Source organism: Anomaloglossus baeobatrachus, chromosome 2 (genome assembly GCF_048569485.1).
Source record: "Anomaloglossus baeobatrachus isolate aAnoBae1 chromosome 2, aAnoBae1.hap1, whole genome shotgun sequence".
NCBI classification, from domain to species: Eukaryota; Metazoa; Chordata; class Amphibia; order Anura; family Aromobatidae; genus Anomaloglossus; species Anomaloglossus baeobatrachus.
Genome location: NC_134354.1, coordinates 452,315,135 through 452,336,713, shown reverse-complemented (window position 1 = coordinate 452,336,713; position 21,579 = coordinate 452,315,135). Strand labels below are relative to the sequence as shown.

The window sequence follows — 21,579 nt, the reverse complement described above, 5'->3', positions numbered from 1 at the left end:
TGCTTTGCAGTGGCGGCCTGGCGCAGCCTCAGCCGAGGCGGGGGATTCAGGGTCAGTTCGCCTCACTGGTTGGGCCTTCGGGCCAGCAGCGGCCGGTTCTTCCACGGCCGGCGGACTGCTTGACCCGGGACGGTCTCGGGTGCAGCCACTTCCGGGGCCGACGGCTTCTCGTTGCGGATGGCTACTTCCCGCGGGGCCTTCCATGGTAGCGGGAGGGACACAGGCCGTTCCCGAACAACGCCCCCAGGCCGGTCCTCTAGGGCGGACAGGCTGGACTCCGCCACCGGTGTTGGTGGTAGCGGACCGAGCGGAGGGGCAACAGCAACCGGTACGGATGGCGGGGGAGGCAGGAGGGTGAGCGGGCGCAGACCGGGCCCCTCAGCTGCACCTTCTCGGACACAGGGGCGTCGGTCGCTTACCCGCTCCTCCAACTCTGCCTCCACCTCGCATCTCTGCACGGCCGCCGCCACTTCCTCCATCTCGGCCACCCAGCGCTCCATCAAGAACCGAACCTGGGCTTGAAGGTGGCAGCACATCTGTGCGGTTCAGGCTTCCACCCACGCCGCTGTTCCTGGCGTGGGCTCGGGGATTTCCGCGGTGCCGAACAGATGGGACATCGTGCATGGCCGTGTTCCAGGAACCAGTTGTTTGCAGAGTCCTGGCGTCCCTGCTTTTATAGCCTCGGCTACATTAGGCAGACACACACCCGCCCCCCTTGGTTCTCTTCAGCACTTCCGTTTGTTGGGGGCGGGGCTTCGCTTTCGCGCCTTCCCTGCTCGGAGAAGACGCTTGAGAGGGAGATTTTCGCGCCAAGATGGCGGCGCTTCAAAATTTTCGGCCGGACACCGCCGGCGGAGATCACAAGGCGCACTTCTACTGGTAAGTAGATGGGTTCAATCCTGTTCGTGACGCCAAGTTGTCGCGGGTGGGGAGGACGCCGCCGCTGCTGGTCGCTCGCCAACGCTCGGGTCCGGCGCTGCTGCGGCTGCTTGGTGGCTCGAGCGGTGGGCCGGATCCGGGCACTCGAGCGGCGCCCCTCGCCCGTGAGTGAAAGGGGTGGTTGGTTTGGGGGATTTACTATGGGGAGATAAGGTATGCACACCAGTGACTATGTAAGGGGAATACATGAAATAGCAGAAACTGCTGTGTGAATACTGACTTGAAAAATCCAATCGCTATATACAAGAATGAAAATGTGAAAAATGGAATCTGCATTACTGCCATGAACATATGAATCAAGAGAAATTTAGCTACTGAATTGATCAATGCAATAGAGCCCCAACACTACGCCAAAGTATTTCTCTACGTTGGGGTCCCTAGCTTGTGTGTGTCCTCTCATGCAGTTAAAAAACTTACCGTGTATGGGAAGCTGAGACCCAGGCTATTTATGCGTATGATATGGATTGGCAATAGGTGTGGTTGGGGAGGGTTCACAAACGAAAAACTACTAACAAATAAGGAATAATGTTTGGAACACCATTCTAAGTCTGAACTGGGTGCAAAAACCTAAAAAATATCACTATGGGGAGATAAGGTATGCACACCAGTGACTATGTAAGGGGAATACATGAAATAGCAGAAACTGCTGTGTGAATACTGACTTGAAAAATCCAACAGCTATATGTAAGAATGAAAATGGGAAAAATGGAACCTGCATTACTGCCATGAACATATCAATCAAGAGAAATTTAGCTACTGAATTGATCAATGCAATAGAGCCCCAACACTACGCCAAAGTATTTCTCTACGTTGGGGTCCCTAGCTTGTGTGTGTTCTCTCATGCAGTTTTTTAACTAATAAACCTTCTGCTGCTTGGGGATAGGCCAGGGAACCAAAACAGGTTAAATTGTATTACTTTTTAGAGCTGCTTTGCAGTACATATAAATTATTGTGTAACATATATATTTTTTGCAATGTAAATGCTGAAAAAAGGTTGATTTTTATTGTTAATATTTTTTTACTAATCATATTTAGCACCACATAACTTGTTGAATGAAATCTCCAGGTTACTGTGGCCGTGTTGACATCTAATATTTGAAGATTTTTTAAATTTTTTTTTACATATCTGTATGGCCTAAGCCACACGGCATGAAAATCATCGATAAAACATCGCATTCCACTCGGACCAATATTACTCTATGTGCCAGCACCCAGGAGCGATTATTTTCTCAGCCTTAATCGGACCGAGAAAACAATCGCAGCATGCTGCGACTGTAATGCGATCCTTGTTACTCTCGCACCCATTCAAGTCTATGGGGCGAGAGAAAAATCGCACTGCACTCGCATTACACCGGTGTAATGTGAGTGCAGAGCGAGAATGGCAGTAGCCGGCAACAGAGGAGAGGGGGAGATAAATCTTTCCCTCTCCTCCACAGCGCTGGCCCTCCCCTCCTCAGCGCCGGCCCTCCCCTCCGCAGCTGTGGTCCGATTGCATGATCGGACCTCAGTCGCAATGACACTTGCATGACACTCGGCTCCTGCTGTGCTGCCAGGGTGAGTCGAGTGTCATGCGAGGATCGCAGTAGTCCCCGTGTGTGGCCCCAGCCTAAGACTATGTGCCCACGCTGCGGAAATTTTGCGGAAATTCCCCGGATTCAAAAATCCGCAGTACAGCGAGTCCCCAGCCATTTCTATGGCATTTTGGAACTGCTGTGCCCTTAATGCGTTTTTTCCCGCAGCGGACATAATGTGGATTTCCTTGCGGAAAAATCTGCAGCATGTCAATTATTCCTGTGGATTTTTCCGCACGATCCCATACTTATCTGCCTGGATAGAAGACACCAGGAGGTGCGCAGTGGAGCCAGGAGCAGGAAGCAGGAGGTGGGCGGGGCCTGCACGAGCTCAGGTCATGTGACAGCCGGAGCTAGTTCAGGCCCGCCCACCTTCTCCTGCAGAGTGCAGAAAGACACGGCCGGAAAGTGAAGTGCTGCGTGATGGAGGTAAGTATGAACGTCCCAATCACTCCAGCACTTGTTCTGCATTGAGGATGCAGTGCCGAAGCCATGGTACTGTATCCTCAATGCAGAATGCCCGCAGCATATCCGCAGAACATTCCGCAAATAAACCGTAGCATGGAAACAGACAAAGTTGTGCTGCGGATTTCTGGGAGCTCTTGCGGATATATCCGCAGGACACTTTCCCCATGGGTACATAGCCTAATAAGTACAGTGGAACCTCGCTTAACGAGTAACCCACTTAACGAGAATTTCGCTTAACAAGCAAAGCTTTCTGTAAATTTGTAACCCGGTTTACGAGAAAGCTTTGCTGTGCGAGCAAAATCCTCACCACACACACTTCCGGTTCCGTCCATCCACCGCACTCTGACCTGCACTTGCAGTCCACACAAACACACACATGTACGCACAAACACACGCATGCACACATACAGTATTATTCTCATCTTACCTTCCGTTCCACCGCCGGTCTCATGGTTCTTGTAGTTCCCGGGTACATCTCGACGTGCTTGCGGCGAACTACAAGTACCATGAGGTCGGCGGTGGAACGGAAGGTAAGGTGAGCATATAATATGTGTACCTTCCATTTCATCGCCGGCCTCCTGGGTCCTGTAGTTCGCTGCTCCACTCCACTCCAGGCTGTGCATCGGCATCCATAACGACGAAGAAGGAACTTCCTGTCGCCGCTACTCAAAGGCAGCGCGCTGGCCAATCAGAGGCAAGCGGCTCTGCCTTTGACGTCAGCGCTCTGGAAGGAAGTTCCTCCCTCGTCGTTATGGTAACCCGATACACGGCCCGCACCGGAGAACAGCAAGTCCCAGGAGACCGGCGATGGAACGGAAGGTAAGGTGAGCATATAATATGTGCGTTTACGTGCATGTGTTTGTTTGTGTTTGTGTGTGTTTGTGCGCGTTTGTGCATGTGTGGAATGACAGAATAGGGGACCAGGATGGGACATTTAACTAGTTGTGCAATGAATTGTCTGAGCTTGCATTATTTCCTATGGGAAATCTTGCTCTGCTGAACAAGTAACTTGGTTAACAAGCACAGTCCCAGAACGTATTGTTCTTGTTAAGCAAGGTTCCACTGTATTTTATTTTCTGGTAAGGACTTATTACCTTTTATGACATATTTCATTTTTTTGCACATGATTTTTAATGTATTTTTAATTAGATAATTTATTCTCCAACAGATCAAAGATCTTTTATGAGGTTAACCCCTTAAGGACTGGGCGATTTTTAGTTTTTGCGCTTTCGTTTTTTTCCTCTCCTTATTCCAGAGCCAATAATGAAATGTCAATGCAGCTAAAAAAGTTGAAGAATACTGTAGGACACTTCATGATAGAAAGCAGACAGCCCCAAAAGAGAGAAGAATGAAGACCCCACAATCATACTCACCAGACCCCGAATGGGAGGGCTTGCGATGGAACGCATTGGTGACCTGCGGTGGAACACACACACACACACACACACACACCAGCCGGTGATACCTATTGCTTCCGGTTGGCAGGGGAATCCGGGATGCAGTGCGGTAGAGTGGAAGGACCTACGATGGAACACATGGAGGATCTGCGGTGGACCGAAATCAATGCTTTTCATTTCAGAGGTTGTGATTTTATGGGTGATTTGTTATTTAAAACAAATTGCCTACAATGTCTGCTTGTAGTTTTGTTGTCAACCTAACCATTCAGCTAAACTCTATATTATCAAAAAGCTGATGTACCTCATTGAAGAGGTGGGGACTGACAGTCCCTCCACCCAGTGTCAGAATGTGGAACCTTTAACTTACCATTACAAGTAATCAGCAAACTTTAATAGTTTATTATATTTGTAAAGTGTGTATGGCAAACAAATAGCGTCATAAAGAAAGTTGACAGTGTCACATAGTAGGCAGATAAGAAAAACCTATCGAAACCTGAAAAATAATTTATACATTATGCACTGTCACTGCTTTCAGCATCTGAATGAAAATTTCCAAACTTAGCCCAGGCTAAGCACTATCACAACATGGCACATACCGCCTTTAGGTTAAAAAGTAATAAATACTACTTAAACTATGGAAAAATAACGATGCCATTCAGCACAGCAAAATACTTCAAAGAGGTGCTCAGTGGAATAAAGAAGGAAGGTACTAATTGAAACCTTGAGGGTGGAAGTAAAGGGAACCTGTCAGGTGCATTATGCACCCAAAACCACGAGCAGTTCTGGGTGCATATTGCTATTCCCTGCCTAACAGTCCCTGTATACACTAGCATAGGTAAAGAGATCTTTATAAAAAGTATTTCTAAAGATCTTTTATCGTATGCTAATCAGGACAGCAACTAGTCGCAAGGGCGTTAGTTCTCCTGGTTAGTCGGCCCCCTTAGCTTGTAAGCACACCCCTGTGTGCGTACTAACATGGCCACCTCTCTACTGCCATCATATTCGAGTCCTGAATTTTGGCTCAGTGTATATGATGCTGGACTTTCAGTCATATGAACTACATGGGTTTGAAGCCAAAACTCATACACCCGACTTCATAGTGTACATGACCGAAAGTCCGGGATCATGCACACTGAACTGAAATTCAGGACTCGGACGCGATGGCATCAGAGAGGTGAGCGCGAACAGCAACCATCCTCTAATGCTGTGCATTCATTAGCATATTAGCATGCCCACAGAGGCGTACTTACATGCCAGGGGGGCCAACTAGACAAAGGAATTAACGCCTTTGTGATTAGTCGCTGGCCTCATTAGCATATGATAAAAGTGTAGCGCCCCTGAAACCATCAGGGTTCTACAAGGTTCAGCATTCCCACAAGGATGCAGGGCCTACCCCCCTAGGGACCCAGAACCCCAGTGCCGGTACCAACAAAAACCCAGATAATCCCAGTTTTCCCCAACAACCTCCCATACAATGGTACACAGCTAGGGTGGGACCAATGGATGGCTGCCTAGAGGTGGAGCCACTCCAGTCCACTAATTGACCAGGTGGGAGGGGCAGACTGTGGAGAGTAGTCGGGAAGACGGTAGTCAAAACTGCGGTGACTGTTCAAAGTGTCAGACAGCAGGAGAGTGAAGGTGGAAGCGAAGTGACACCCTGACTCGGGTTAACAGTGACCTGGTACCCAGGAAAAGGGGTTGCGGGTGGAGTACGAGGGAGTACTCCCAGAATTACACACCAACGGGGTACAGAACCCTAGGACATGAAAGAGCTTCAAGCTGATCTGTTAACACCTGCACAGCATGGAGACCATCAAGGACCTTGCTGACCCTAAAGAATCCAAAGACTCAGTAGCAAAGGAAGAACCAGGGACAGGACCAGAGACTCCAACCCCACAGGGTTCACGCTACCATCAGGCGGACAGAAGTGGACAAGCCACAGAATGGGGACCCCCAGTGTTCTATACCATGGGGACCCACTTACCAGAGACAGGTGCATGGGTAAGAAGGTACCAGAGAATCAGACTGGCACTGGGACGAAGGGTACCTGGAGTCAAAACCAGCCAGCCTCGGGCCACCAATTAACATCTCAAGAAAGTGAGTAAACCAGTTGCACTGAATACCCGTGTGGACTACCTTCTTCTGACGCCCACTGCACCATACACCCGCTGGGGCAAAACCCTACTTGCTGAGGGACTACCATTCTAGCTGCCATTACTACAAGCCCCTGTGGAGACATTTTGCAGTGGCGGCTCCCTGCACCTAGCTGCAACACCGCAAGTGGCGTCACGTATAAACTTTATTCAACAATCCTCTGTAAATATCCCCATTACAAAAAGGGCCCAGGGCACAGAAATGGGTAACGGCCACCACCATGACATTCTGAAGACGTACACTGCCCGGAACAGAGTACCCCCATATCCCTGGGTGCTACAAAAGATTTTTAGAAATACTTTTTCTAAAGATCTCTTTATCTATGCTATTAGATACTGGGACAGTTAGGCAAGGATTAGCAATAGGCACCTAGAACTGCTCGTGGTTCTGGGGGCATATTGCCCCTGACAGGTTCACTTTAAATGGGGAGGTAGATACTGATAAAGTAATTTTTAATGTAATCTATTAACCCCCAAACTTGCTATGGAGTTGGATGTTCAGCTGCAAAATGAGATGACGCAGGCTACACAGGCTGATACAGTAGTGATTAGAGATTTTCACTTTACAGGTACTGACTGGTGTTGTGGTTCTGCTTCAACTGAAAATGTGAGAATATTCCTTAGGTCAATTGCAGGATCATTTCATGGGCCAGCTCGTTGAAGACCTGACAGGAGGCCATACTTTGATCTGATCATTTTCAATAATGTAGAGCAGTTTAGAAATGTCACTGCTTTAGAAATCCTTCATACCAGTCACCATAACAATATTTCACTATGCTGACACTATAAACATCATCTTCAATGCCTGCCCTCTGGTCCTCTTCTTTCATCTCCAAGACTTCTCTATAGACTAAAACATCCGACCATGTTCAGGCCTTGGAGGTTACTGCATGTCAAAAGATCCTGACCTCAACATCGCAAACTTATGACATGATCTCTGTGGCCTTGGCATGGTTGAAAGTCTTGGAGATGCGGTGTGTGAAGGTGGAATCAAGAGGATCACGATGCAAGTAGTAAGGCAGCCGGAGTGGTATATATATATTTTTTTAACCAATATTCATCTCTCCGTCTGCCCTACTATTTGGAATCTAGTTCTCTTCATTCCACGATCACTGAAACTGAACTGGTTAAAAATTATTCTTTCATCTCTTAATTGCACAGGCATCTAGCTTAAACCTTTTTGACAAAATCCTTGATTTATCTCCTGTAGATCCACCAGTTCTCTGAATGCTAAGCTCTGTATAACCTTGTCACCCCACTGATTGACAATTGGCTGCATAGGCAAAAAGATGGCAATCGGTGGTGGGGGCGGGTTATACAGAGCTTATGAATATGGAGGGCTTCGCGGCAGCAGGTTTACTAGTCTTCTAGTGATAATCTTCAGTGATTTTATCATAACTACAGCAAGCGGCCCAGTAAGTGACACATCGCTGGAATCAGGGTCTCTGTCTCTACATTATGCTGCTCTCAACCTAGGTGGTAAAAGCCTGGTCACAGAGTTTCTTTCGTGGTCATGGTTGTAAAGGATTAGGAAGATTGTGTTTCAGCTACGAGACTCACTGTTACATCATACATAAACCTCCTTCGAGTCACACTGTTCCAGTTTGTTTATGATTGCCAAATCATGAGCTGCACCTCTTTGTTCCTGACTATTGTGAATACAAATTGTAAAGGAATGAAATGTCTTGTATAGGAGACTATGTGATAGCTAAAGGTGATTCATCTACCTAAGCTTGTCTGAGATATTGAGTGCTAAGTGATTGTCCCAACAAGCCATTGATTTATCCGTTTGATACTCATTGGCAAAGCAAATATGAGCCCGCCGTCAGAGGAATACTTTTTGATTAATGAAATTTGTGTTTATGTTGCAATGTTCCAGCTATGTACACAAGAATATCCGAGACACAATGAAATAGCTAGATCCGCAGACCTTCTATAAGAGAAAATGTTTCAAGAGAAGCTCGGAAGAGAAAAGGAAAAGGCGCGCAAGAATTCATTTCCAATAAAAAAAGTTGTAAAATAAATCTTCAAAAAAAAATAAAATAATATATATATATATATATATACATATATATATATATATATATATATATATATATATATATATATATATATATATATAATATACACACCGTATATATATATTCACATACACAATAGCGATAAAACGTTTTACATTTTTTTAAAGCATGATTACTTCTGTCTGGTCGTTGTGATGCCATTTTCCAGGTGATTTTAGTAAACATGAAGCAAATGTTTCTCAGCAATAAGGACGAAAATTGTGTTTCACATTGTTTTAACCCTTTATGTGTTAGTTTTCCACATTTGCAGGGCCAAATGTTTTGCATATTTTGTCATGGGTAGTATTTGCCTGAAAACTGTTTTGGGGTTTGTGTGTTTTTTGGATAAAACATGGCAAAAAAAAAACAAAGACAAATTTATCATCAGATGTGAAGAAGCTTACTATTTTGAGGCAGCTATGGAATTCAACTGTTCTCAGAGTCAAATGTCATGTATAACAAAGAAAAATAATATTATGGAACAAGTAACAAACCTAGAAGTGGACGACTACAGAAAACTTCATCCAAAGTTGATCACATTATTAATAAGTCTGTATCTGATGTCCATAAAAGTGCTGTACAGATTTCACCCAAAATGAAAGATGAATGTTAGGTCAAAGTGAGTTACCAAACTGTGGTGCAACTATTAAGAGCAGTAGGCTTCAATGTATGAGTTCCAGTCAAGAAGCCTTTCATCTCTGCAAAAAACAGAAGGTCCAACTTGAGTTTGCCAAAGAATACAGCCAGTGTAAAGAGACAGATTGGTCTAAGGTGTTGTGGTCAGATGAATCCAAGTTCAATCTGTTTGCTAGTGATGGCAAGCACTGGAAAATGTAATGGTGTAAGGTATCAAACACCTACAGTGAAACATGATGGTGGCAATGTCATGGTTTGGAATTCTAGTGCCACCTGTTGGAAGTAAGAATCCTAACATTCAATGGATACTTTTTATGAGCCTTGCCACATGACTTAGGATAAGAAGCCAAACCAGACTGACTCATTTTTGGGAGGTGCAAAACAAGATGTCTGATTTGACTGGATGAGAGACCTCTGAGGTTGGTCTAAAGGGTAACTTCTTTCTTTGTGGAGAGTGCCAAACCGGCGTAAGGAGTCTTATAAGCCATGCAATGCTGCGCTGGGAATGGGAGGCACTTATGGGTGGCACTAGAGTTCAAGTCCTCTTCCTTTCTGAAGAGACAATTAACAAAGCCTAATAAACTAGGTAAAGTTCGAAACTGCACCACAACCAGCTATTAAGAGATTGCTTATTATGTTACTTTTGAAAAACTTCTCAGTGGGTTATAATCTTTTTAAATATTATTTGTAAACAAACAGTACACATAATTTCTATAGTTGTAATTTAATAATCAACTATCTCTAATGACTTATATATGTATAAACACAAATGGAAAGTGATCTCCTAATGTTCTCATATTTCTAGAACAAACAAATAGCTATCTTAATGTTTCAGCTTAGATTTATGTTGTCCATAACCATTAGATAACTTTTGTGTATATAACTATCTCTAGTACTACCGTAGCTTTAAAGGTATCAAAGGGTTTTTTATCAAGTTTATTAATGTGCTTTTGAATGGAAAAAAAAAATAGTTTGGTTTGTACCAGGAACGGATGAAGGTATTCATGTGATCAGTCACTCATTACTTTGATTGCTGTGTGAACTACTTTACAGATCTTTTGTCAGACCTAACATGAATTTTTTAATGTATTAAATCATATATATATATACACACAGTATGTGTTACAGGCAATAAATGAAAACCTGGCATTCTATAGAATACCTAGGCAATGTATGCAACCCTATAGTTTTCAGGCAAGGTATGAAATATCTGTGTTGTTCTATACTTTTCCTAGGCATTACATAAAATGCCTAGGTATTATAAAGAATGACAAGAACTGTTGAGGGCAAAGTCTGATATAATGCCCAGATTGGAAAAGTTAGCCATTACATAAAATGTCTAGGTGCCCAGATTGGAAAAGTTAGCCATTACATAAAATGTCTAGGTATCATAAAGAATGACAAGAACTACTCAGGCAGTTCAACATCATGACGGGTAATGTTCTTGTATTTGGTTGCAAGGTCTTCCAACATTCTGTCCTGTCCTCCATGGCCAATGGCCAAATGAGCATAGTGAATTATATCACATAGTTCTGAATCTCTGAGGTAAAACTGGATAGCACTGATGCCCTTTTTAACAGGATAAATTATCTTACTTTTGGTTTCTACTATCATACCATCGTAACGTTTCAGCAGCCAATAGTCCCATGGGTCCTTCTTAGTGTAGTCATTTTAGCCTTTGTCACATCATTCACTAGCTTTTCGTACGTGGATTCTGTCAGGAAAACACAATTTTTAGCAGCATTGGCTCGCATGTCAGTCAGTTCTTTGTCGAACCATTGTCGCATGTCAGAATATCTTGATTTTTGCTCGTACATTGCTCTCTTCTTCCAACTTACACCTTCACACAACACAATATGGGACAGCTTCTGGAGCCGCAGTTCACCCAAAACAGTAAATGGAAGTCTTCTGCTACAGCACAGCAAGCACACTACTTCATTCCAGAAAGCATACAGGGTCGTCCGTCCAAAAGTAGTTGGTGGACAGGCAGCAGATGTGTGAAACTGGCTCAGTTGCCCTTAGCAACCAATCAGATTCCACTTTTCATTCCTCACAGACTCTTTGGAAAATGAAAGGTGGAATCTGATTGGTTGCTAATGCTAAGGGCAACTGAGCCAGTTTCACAGATCTGCTGCTGCCTGCTCTGTCCACCTACTTTTGGACGAATCACCCCTGTAGTATTCTACACTCCGCCTGTTTGTCATTTAGGTATTCTATAGAATGACTAGGAAATGTATGAACATCTGATGTATTTCATACTTTGAAGACCCATTTCCAGCATTGTATATATTGCTTAGGTATTTTATAGAATGTCTCTTTTTACACATTGCCGGTAACATATACTGTATATACAATGAGGAAAATAAGTATTTGATACACTGCCGATTTTACAAGTCTTCCTACGTAGAAAGAATGAAGAGGTCTGTAATTTTTATCGTGGGAACACTTCAACTGTGACAGATAGAATCCCCCCCAAAAATCCAAAAATCACATTGTATGATTTTTAAATAATTAATTTGCATTTTATTGCATGCCTATTGACCTGTAGTCCACCCCAACTTGTGCAGGTCTACAATTTTGTTCCTGCTGTACTTAGACTACTTTTAAGTCTTGGCCATGATGCAGAGGTTGGAGTGTGATTGATTGAGTGTGTGGACAGGTGTCTTTTATACAGATAAAGGTTCAAACAGGTGCAATTAATACAGGTAATGGGTGCAGGTAGGAGGGCTTCTTAAAGAAAAAATAACAGGTCTGTGAGAGCCAGAATTCTTGCTGGCTAGTAAGTGATCAAATACTTATTTCATGCAATAAAATGCAAATTAACTATTTAAAAATCATACAATGTGATTTTCTGGATTTTTTTTTGCATGTCACAGTTGAAGTGTACCTATGATATCAATAACAGACCTCTCCATTCGTTGTAGGTGGCAAAATATGCAGTTTATGAAATACTTATTTTCCCCACTGTGCATGTGTAGATATATATATATATATATATATATATATATATATATATATATATATATATATATATATATATATATATATATATATATCTGTATTTCGCCATTCGAGCAAAGCTTTTTGTAAATTTGTAACTCAGTTTACGAGAAAGCCTTGCTGTACGAGCAAAATACTCACCGCACACATTTCCGGTTCCTCACATCCACCGCGCTCTAACCCGCTCTTGCAGTCCACACAAACATGCACGCACGCACACACACATATTATGCTCACCTTACCTTCCGCTCCCTCGCCGGCTTCCTGGAACTTGCATGTATCGGGTAACCAAGGCGCTCTGACGTCAAAAGGCAAGAGCCGCTTGCCTCTGATTGTCCAGCGCGCTGCCTTTGAGTAGCGGCTGACAGGGGAAGGTCCTCCCTCCACAGGATGTGTATTGGGTAACCATCGCGACGAGGGAGGAACTTCCCCTGTCAGGCGCTACTCAAAGGCAGCGCACTGGCCAATCAGAGGTAAGCGGCTCTTGCGGAAGGTCCGGCATCGGTCGCCTTGGATACCCGATACACGTCTTGTACGGGCAAACTGCAAGTTCCAGGAGACCAGCGAGGGAATGGAAGGTAAGGTGAGCATAATCTGTGTTTGTGCATGTTTGTGTGTGTTTGAACGTGTGTGGAATGGCACAATAGAGGACCAGGATGGGACATTTAACAAGTTGTGGAACGAATTGTTTGCATTGCAACTGATGCCACTTCTTCTGGCTCATGACTTTAGAAGTCAGTGGGCAGATACAGTTGAGTGAAATCACAAGCTTTGCTTGTCCATTCATTCTGCTGACACTCTGATGATAGCGGCTAATTTACGACATAATTACAGTGTAGGGATTGTCTCACACTACTGTTTATCCCTTACGACTTCTACTGGAAACCATGACCAACATATAAATGTGATCGCCAAAACCCTATTGAGAAAAGCTAGGTCAGTTCTGAAAAAAAATCCTAAAATTTTCAAAATAATTAGATACAGCCGTTTTTAATATATGTCATTAATATGTGGTTATTAAGAGAGCAAGCACTCCCCTTACCATCCAATTAACAAAGCGTACCCTTCTGATATGTTACATAAACAGTGGTAGATTAATTTATTTAATTTAGTACACCAAATATGCCAGTTTCCATGGTCTTTACAAGAGGGCTTTGCTCGTCAGGTAAATATACAGAGCAGCCGAATGACACATACCATGAGAATTCTGTGAGCTACTCCACCTTCACAAAGACCATGAATATTGGCCACACTAAATAAAAAGGACAATATCTGTGGAATAGCATGGTAGATTTAACCCTAGAACGCATACCTGGGGCCTCGCAGGCCTGCTAGGTAATTTGTTTTCTATGGTAGATTGAATTGCTTGCGCGTTCTAGGGTTAAAAAAAAAAAAGAAATAAAAAGAACCAGAAAAATCAGGGGCACAGCAGGAAATGTTACTATTTGACCTGGTAACAGGTGCTCTGCGAGTACTGTATTGGCTAGATCAGCTTAGCCCTGGCACAGTTGGTTTCACGATCGTGATCAATGGATAGACTAGAACCGTTGCATATATCGCCCTCGCTGTGTTGTTGATGTATTTGCAAAGGGGTGGATGTCAAGCTCATTTCAATAGCCTCTTTCTCTGTATCATTCACAACAGAAAAGGAGGCTGGTTTAGCTATGAAAATGAGTTTGATAGTCAGTGCCATGTAAGCACACACTCACAGAAAGGAAACAAGAATATTTCTTTTATGTTGAAGGGGTTGTCCACTCCTAAGACAACCCATTCTCATTCTCCCCGTTTGACTGTATTAAATTAAAAAAAAAAAGTTTATGCTCTTTTCCCGGCCAGGCACAGTTCAGAAGCTCGCTCTCCCGGGCCTCACATGAGGTTATTATGTCATGTGAGCCCTGGCTGAAGTCACCGCCAGCTTTTCTCTTCCTACGTATGGACAGATGAGTAATCAACAGGACGTGAGCGGCCAGTCACAGCTCTCACTTACTGTTGATTACTTATACATCAAAAGATGGGCAGAAATAAGCCAGTGGTGATTGCATGCGGGGCTTGCGTGAAGTCACAACCTCACGTGAGCCCCAGGAGATTGAGCGCCTGCATCATATGAACCACGCCGGCACAGTAGAGGAATAAAAGCTTTTTTATTTTAATGGGGTCAAATATGGGGAATGAGAAGGGATTGTCCAAGTAGCGTATAACCCCTTTAAAGATGAAGCGACATTGAAGGTGCTAGGATTTGGGACTGGGGCTGTAAGTTTGGCATCCGTTAACATTTCATTATCAAATAAAATTAGACAGTTTATTGTTCAGGTTCTAAACAGTAAACTGACTTTCAAGGTTTCCCACTATTGATATCACAATCAGTCAGCTGTAATCTGAATGAGGGGGACAAGATACAAGTGTTTAAAAAAGGTTATCCAGGTCTATTCTTATTTTTTGATATGGGGCTAAAAACTTAGCAACTACTTGTCTGTTCTGCCTGGCGCCCATTACTGATGGCTCAGAATGGTCAAGGACTGCTTCTGCCAATGATTTTGCGGCTTCCAGTAATGTCACGTTGAGAGAGCTGCTTCTCTTTTACTCAGCTCTTTTAACATTGCCTCTTTGCTGATGTCATGCTGATTGACAGCCAGCTTCTTGTTGCCTAAGGGTACCTTCACACTTTAGCGACGCAGCAGCGATCCCACCAGCGATCTGACCTGGTCAGGATCGCTGCTGCGTCACTACACGTCTGCTGCGTCTCACCAGCGACCAGTGACCAGCCCCCAGCCAGCAGCGACGTACAAGCGACGCTGCGCTTGCACGGAGCCGGCGTCTGGAAGCTGCGGACACTGGTAACTAAGGTAAACATCGGGTATGGTTACCCGATGTTTACCTTAGTTACCAGCGCACACCGCTTCGCTTAGCGTGTGCAGGGAGCAGGAGCCGGCACTGGCAGCGTGAGAGCTGCGGAGGCTGGTAACGAAGGTAAATATCGGGTAACCACCTTGGTTACCCGATGTTTACCTTGGTTACAGCTTACCGCAGGCTGTCAGACGCCGGCTCCTGCTCCCTGGACATTCAGGATTGTTGCTCTCTCGCTGTCACACACAGCGATGTGTGCTTATCAGCGGGAGAGCAACAATAAAAAACGAACCAGGGCTGTGTGTAACGAGCAGCGATCTCACAGCAGGGGCCAGATCGCTGCTCAGTGTCACACACAGCGAGATCGCTAATGAGGTCACAAAAAACGTGACTCAGCAGCGATCTCAGTAGCGATCTCGCTGTGTGTGAAGTACCCCTAAGTGTAGGGAGATGGCTATAAATCAGCAGTGACACCCTGTTGACAGAGCAGATCGGAATATGAAGAGCTGCTCTGTTGATGGGAGGTCAAAAGAAGCAGCGGAATCGATAGCAGGAGTTGTGCGTGACCGCTCTATAGATCGGCATCGGGCAGAATAAGAAGGTAGTCAGCAACTACTTGCCTGTAAGTTCTTATCCTCAAATAAAACAATAAAGCCATTAATTTCAGGCCCATTTCTAGGAGCTATACACAAGTCATTCGGTGTGTGTTTACCAGACTGTTTACACGGGCCAACGGAAATTGATGGGAAGGGAATGATCGGTACTATGATCATTCTGTCCCCATGCAGCATTGGTGTGAAAGGTCAATGCATTGCAGATAACGATGATGATTTTTATGTTGATATTAAGTATCAGATCACCAGACAAATAAATGTTTTGCTCATTGGCAAGTTTACATGGGCTGACAATTGGGGATGGGCCTCCAGTTATTGTCTCATCTAAATATTCTATTACCTACATCACCAACTAGGGAAATGAATAATTATACAGTTCTCAAATAAATTGGTCAATCATGTAATAAACGGTCTCCAATACACAGTCTTATGTTGGCTGAATTGCCAAAGTCGATGGGTTAGGCTGACAGTCTAACATCATCTGTAACATGAGGATAAGGATCCAACATGACCACCATAGGAACAACAACCTATAAGGAATTCAGGAATCATACACTATAATATTGAAGCATTAAATTTTTATTTATATAAAGTGCTCGTGCAAAAAATACATAAAAATGTCATCATACATAGGATAACATTTTTGGAATATGGGGAGGGATGTCAAGCCGCACTTATAAGGAGTGGCACAATACTACAGTAGCTGCATCTGCCCGTATGGTAACGGCCAGTATAGATTATAAATGGACATATATGTATATCATATGTTCACACGGGCGGACCAGAAGGGATGTGGTTTACATAGATATAGTGCTAGATGACATAATTTTGACGTTATAAAGATATAAAGATATAGGCATATCATCAACCACTATGTAGATTGGCTAAGGGGCACCATGATTCACATAGTATGAGGAATTGGAATAGTGAACATGTGCCTATAGCACTGCCCCCACCTATCTATTAGCCCTACAAGTCAGTCAAATTACCTGTTGCCATTAGTAAAAGATATGTGTCCTCAGCAGCACCGCAAATTGCACCCACTCCAACCTCGACGCACGTTTCACCGCACTGCCGGTTTCATCAGGAGGTATGTGCAATCTATAGCATATACCCTTTATAAAGGGTTCATGATTGGGTCCAGGTGCACATTCCCGATCGGGTATGTGGACGCACATGTCTGCATGATGCGCACCCTGGGTGCGAGTCGCCTATCGAGCGCGTCACGCGCCACATGACCGCAACTCTGCAGTCAGCGGCCACATGACACGGAGCAGGTATAGAGACCGGATGTATCTTCCGGTCTCCATGCCAACTCTCTCTGTCGGCGAGTCACGCACAGGAAGTGCACAGCGCACGCAGCCACTGCGTCCCCCAGCATCGGGCAGCAGGATGCCTATATCTTTATATCTTTATAACGTCAAAATTATGTCATCTAGCATTATATCTATGTAAACCACATCCCTTCTGGTCCGCCCCTGTGAACATATGATATACATATATGTCCATTTATAATCAATACTGGCCGTTACCATACGGGCAGATGCAGCTACTGTAGTATTGTGCCACTCCTTATAAGTGCGGCTTGACATCCCTCCCCATATTCCAAAAATGTTATCCTATGTATGATGAAATTTTTATGTATTTTTTGCACGAGCACTTTATATAAATAAAAATTTAATGCTTCAATATTATAGTGTATGATTCCTGAATTCCTTATAGGTTGTTATTTAATATACTGGAATCCATTTCAGACCTATGAGAGGCCTTATATAGGTAATATGACCACCATAGGAGTCTAACAGTGGGTGGCTCTCTCATATCGAATGCAGGAGCGCTCAGCAGAGAAAGTGCTTCTGTGTATGGGAGAGTCAAGTGAGATAACTGCTAAGATAGTTGAGTTAGGCTATGTGCGCACAGTGCGTTTTTTGCGGCGTTTTTGCACGTTTTTCGGGTGCGTTTTTGGCCTCAAAACTGCAGAACTTTGCTTCCCCAGCAAAGTCTATGAGTTTTCATTTTTGCTGTCCGCACACATCTGTTTTTTTACCTGCGTTTTTGAGTAAAAAAAAAAATGGACATGTCAGTTCTTTCCTGCGTTTTTCTGCGTTTTCCCCCCATGCAATGCATTGTAAAAAACGCAGCAAAACGCAGAGATCAAAAACGCAGCAAAAAACGCACCAAATCGCGGCAAAAACGCATGCGTTTTTTTATGCGTTTTTTCGACGCAGGTGCGTTTTTGTGCGTTTTTAGCGGCCAAAAACGCACAAAAACGCAGCGTCAAAAAGACACAGTGTGCGAACCTAGCCTTATAGTCGTTCTGTCACCAGATATTGAAAGAGAATGGGGGACTTTAGAGACCTAACGAACAAACAATCCTGACCTCAAGAGCAGACACAAACAGAAAAGGGCTCCTCTACAAGAATAGTATATGGGCCCTTTGCAGTCTAATAGCTCATTAAAATGCACAATTCCACCTGTTTTGGAGGTTGAAATGGGCCCCCTTAGCTCCTGGACCCTTCTGTGACTGCCCAAGTTGCAGCAATGGTGTCTCTGTACATGATTGACCTATCCTATAGATAGGACCAATAATATAGATTAGCTAATTGTGCCATCTCTGTAAAAACGGCCAAACACATCAGATTTTGGTGCCAATTTCACCCTGAACAACCTTGTCCACTTTCTCCAGAGGGCTCATGATGTGTGTCAGGACTAGGGCTCAGGTTTGCAGATGGTGTCCAGATTCCTTTGGCAGCACACAATTTGGATATGCTGACACCTTAGGTGAATTGCATGGTACAGTATTTTCATTTTTTTTCCTAGTCATTTTATATACAATTATTATATTGTATTTATTTTCCCCATTTTATACTCTTCGGTGATTTTATACTTTATTCCATATTTTGGAGGATACCTGGCACTACTATTACTTGTTAGAATGAAAAAACCCTATAGCCGATAACGAGGGGTTGCCATGGTCGCACAGGCATGGTAAAAGTTCAGTGAAGGAGTAAGCTGGTAAAGAAAGAGTTAACGTATTAGATAATGGTGAGGTGAGGTGACGTAACGCGGACAGCTGAGTAAACTGGTTTGAACCAGCTGTTGCGCACCTTTTTTACTTTAATATGATTGGTGGTTATGGTATTTGTGCGGGAGAATATTGGTATATATATGAGTGACTAACTGGTCAGCTGACAGTCCAGCTGATGAAGATTGAAGAAACACCCGCCCGCCCGCCCCCTTTTTCTTACATAGGGTTGTTGCTTATGTCGTGATGTTTTATTAGAGGGAAAAATCACCCAGGTCGCCTGGGTAGATTTGCTTGGTAATGGTTATTTTTGGTTGCATGATGGTGTAACATTATGCATTTATGTTTAAAATATATTTATAGGTTTGTTGGTATGTTTGATGATTATTTGGATTGTATTGGTTACTCTTAATAAACCATCACGGCCACTTTTCATCCACACTCTGTCTGTGTCTATTTATTTATTTAGATAGTTATTTAATTTATTAATGTAAATGGTTATTTAACTATGCCTTGTGCTACCATGAACAATACTATCAAGACCTATGTCAAGTTTTTCTGTTATGTAATGGATGAATTTTAAATCAAGTGAGTTTTCCATTTTATATAGTAAATTATGTAGGGGTCAGATAAAATATATATCCTTATTGGTAGGATTAATATTAGGAGAGTAGTTGAAACTGGTGATAATTAGTGATGACCGAGCACAACCATGCTCGATACTCGTAACTAGTGATGAGCGAGCACTACCATGCTTGGGTGCTCGATACTCGTAACTAGTGATGAGCGAGCACTACCATGCTTGGGTGCTCGATATTCGTAACTAGTGATGAGTGAGCACTACCATGCTCGGGTGCTCGGTACTTATAATGTGTAGTGATGAGCAAGCACTAAAATGCTTGGTGCTCGTAACCGAAGGGCTCGACTCGTGTACAGAGTATAATTGAAGTCAATGGGAAACTCGAGCATCTTTCTGGAAGAGCTTCAGGAACAATATTCAAGTTCCCTGTTGACTTCCCTTATACTCGGTACACGAGTCACGTCCATCCGACTATCAACTGCTCGTCACGAATACCAAGCATACCAAGCGTGGTAGCGCTCGCTCATCACTAGTTACGAGTACTGAGCACCTGAGCATGGTAGTGCTAGCTCATCACTATTTACGAGTACCAAGCACCAAGGTAAGGTAGTGCTTGCTCATCACTAGTTACGAGTACTGAGCACACTAGTTTACGATTACCAAGCACCCGAGCATTGTAGTGCTAGCTCATCACTATTTACTTTTACAAAGCACCTAAGCATTGTAGTGCTTGCTCATCACTAATTTCTTGTACCGAGCACCCGGGCATGGTAGTGCTCGCTCATCATTAGTTCCCAGTACCGAGCATCCAAGCATGGTAGTGCTCGCTCATCACTAACTTCTTGTACCGAGCACCCGGGCATGATGCTGCTCACTCATCACTAGTTACTTGTACCAAGCCCCCGGGTATAGAAGTGCTCGCTAATCACTAGTTACTTGTACCATGTCCACGGGTATGGTAGTGTTCGCTCATTGCTAGTTAGTTGTACCAAGTCCCGGGCATGGTAGTGCTCGCTCATCACTAGTGACGAGTATCGAGCATGGTAGTGCTTGCTCATCACTAGTGACGAGTATCGAGCATGGTAGTGCTTGCTCATCACTAGTTACAAGTACTGAGCCCCCGAGCATGGTAGTGCTAGCTCATCACCATTTACTAGTACCAAGCACCTAAGCACTGTAGTGCTCGCTCCTCGCTAGTTATTTGTACTGAGCACCCGTCCATGGTAGTGCTCACTCATCAGCAGTTACCAGTACCGAGCATCCAAGCATGGTAGTGCTCACTCATCACTAATTTCTTGTACCGAGCACCCGGGCATGGTAGTGCTCGTTCATCACTAGTTACTTGTACCGAGCACCCGGGCATGATGCTGCTCGCTCATCACTAATTACTTGTACCAAGCCCCCGGACTATGGTAGTGCTCGCTCATCACTAGTTACTTGTACCAAGTCCCTGGGTATGGTAGTGTTCGCTCATTGCTAGTCACTTGTACCAAGCCACGGGCATGGTAGTGCTCGCTCATCACTAGTTACAAGTACCAAGCCCCCGAGCATCGTAGTGCTCACTCATCATTACTCATTATAAGTACTGAACCCCCGAGGATTATAGTGCTCGCTCACCACTAGTGATAATGCTTTTTTCAAACTAATGACTGATGTAATAAAAAGCTGATACTGGCCCTTATAGTGCATATAGGAATATAGTATAATCCCATGATAATAACATTATAGAGAAACAGCAGAGCTGATGATAAGTAGCAGCACCTCACCCCCCTCGTCTGCAGTGGATGGAGTGCTGGAGACATGTCCTCTCTTCTTGCTAGTTTTAGTGAGGAGCTTCTCCTTCTTCTTGGGGAGTTTGCTCCTTTCAGCAGACAGCCTAGAAGATTGCTTTCCTTGCTGACTCCTCTGCTTTGCTCTGGTTCCCTGCTTGCTGCTGGCTTCCTCCATAGTGTTCAGCCCTCACTGGCTGGAGCTCGTCCTCTCCATGCTGTGTGATTACTGCAGTAAATGGAGCACATGGAGTAGTATGACGCGTCTCCTAGGTAACAGGGCAGGGCCTGACAGTAATAAAGGGCAGGGTGTGGGCAGCCCACTGTACAATGGGTAGGCTGACAGTCCACAATCTCCAGGGAGAGGAATGAACACCAGCAAAGCAGTTCGATGGACAGGGCACACCTAGAACAAGGGCCCCAATATGTGCTACATTTAATTATGTATTATTATTATTAGTATGTATTATTATTAGTAATATTATATATTATTAGTATATTTTTAATTGCTGCTTCTGTCCAT

The 21,579-nt window shown here is 44.0% G+C and overlaps 1 protein-coding gene across 1 annotated transcript in view; it reads right to left on the bottom strand.

Moving 5' to 3' along the window:
• LIAT1 (ligand of ATE1) overlaps positions 1 to 21,234 on the bottom strand; it is a 48,769-nt gene extending 27,535 nt beyond the window's left edge. Inside the window, exon 1 of the mRNA XM_075333760.1 lies at positions 21,054 to 21,234. Coding sequence (XP_075189875.1) covers positions 21,054 to 21,234 — 181 coding nt within the window. The remainder of the gene's footprint in view (positions 1 to 21,053) is intronic.
• Positions 21,235 to 21,579: the final 345 nt, after the last annotated feature.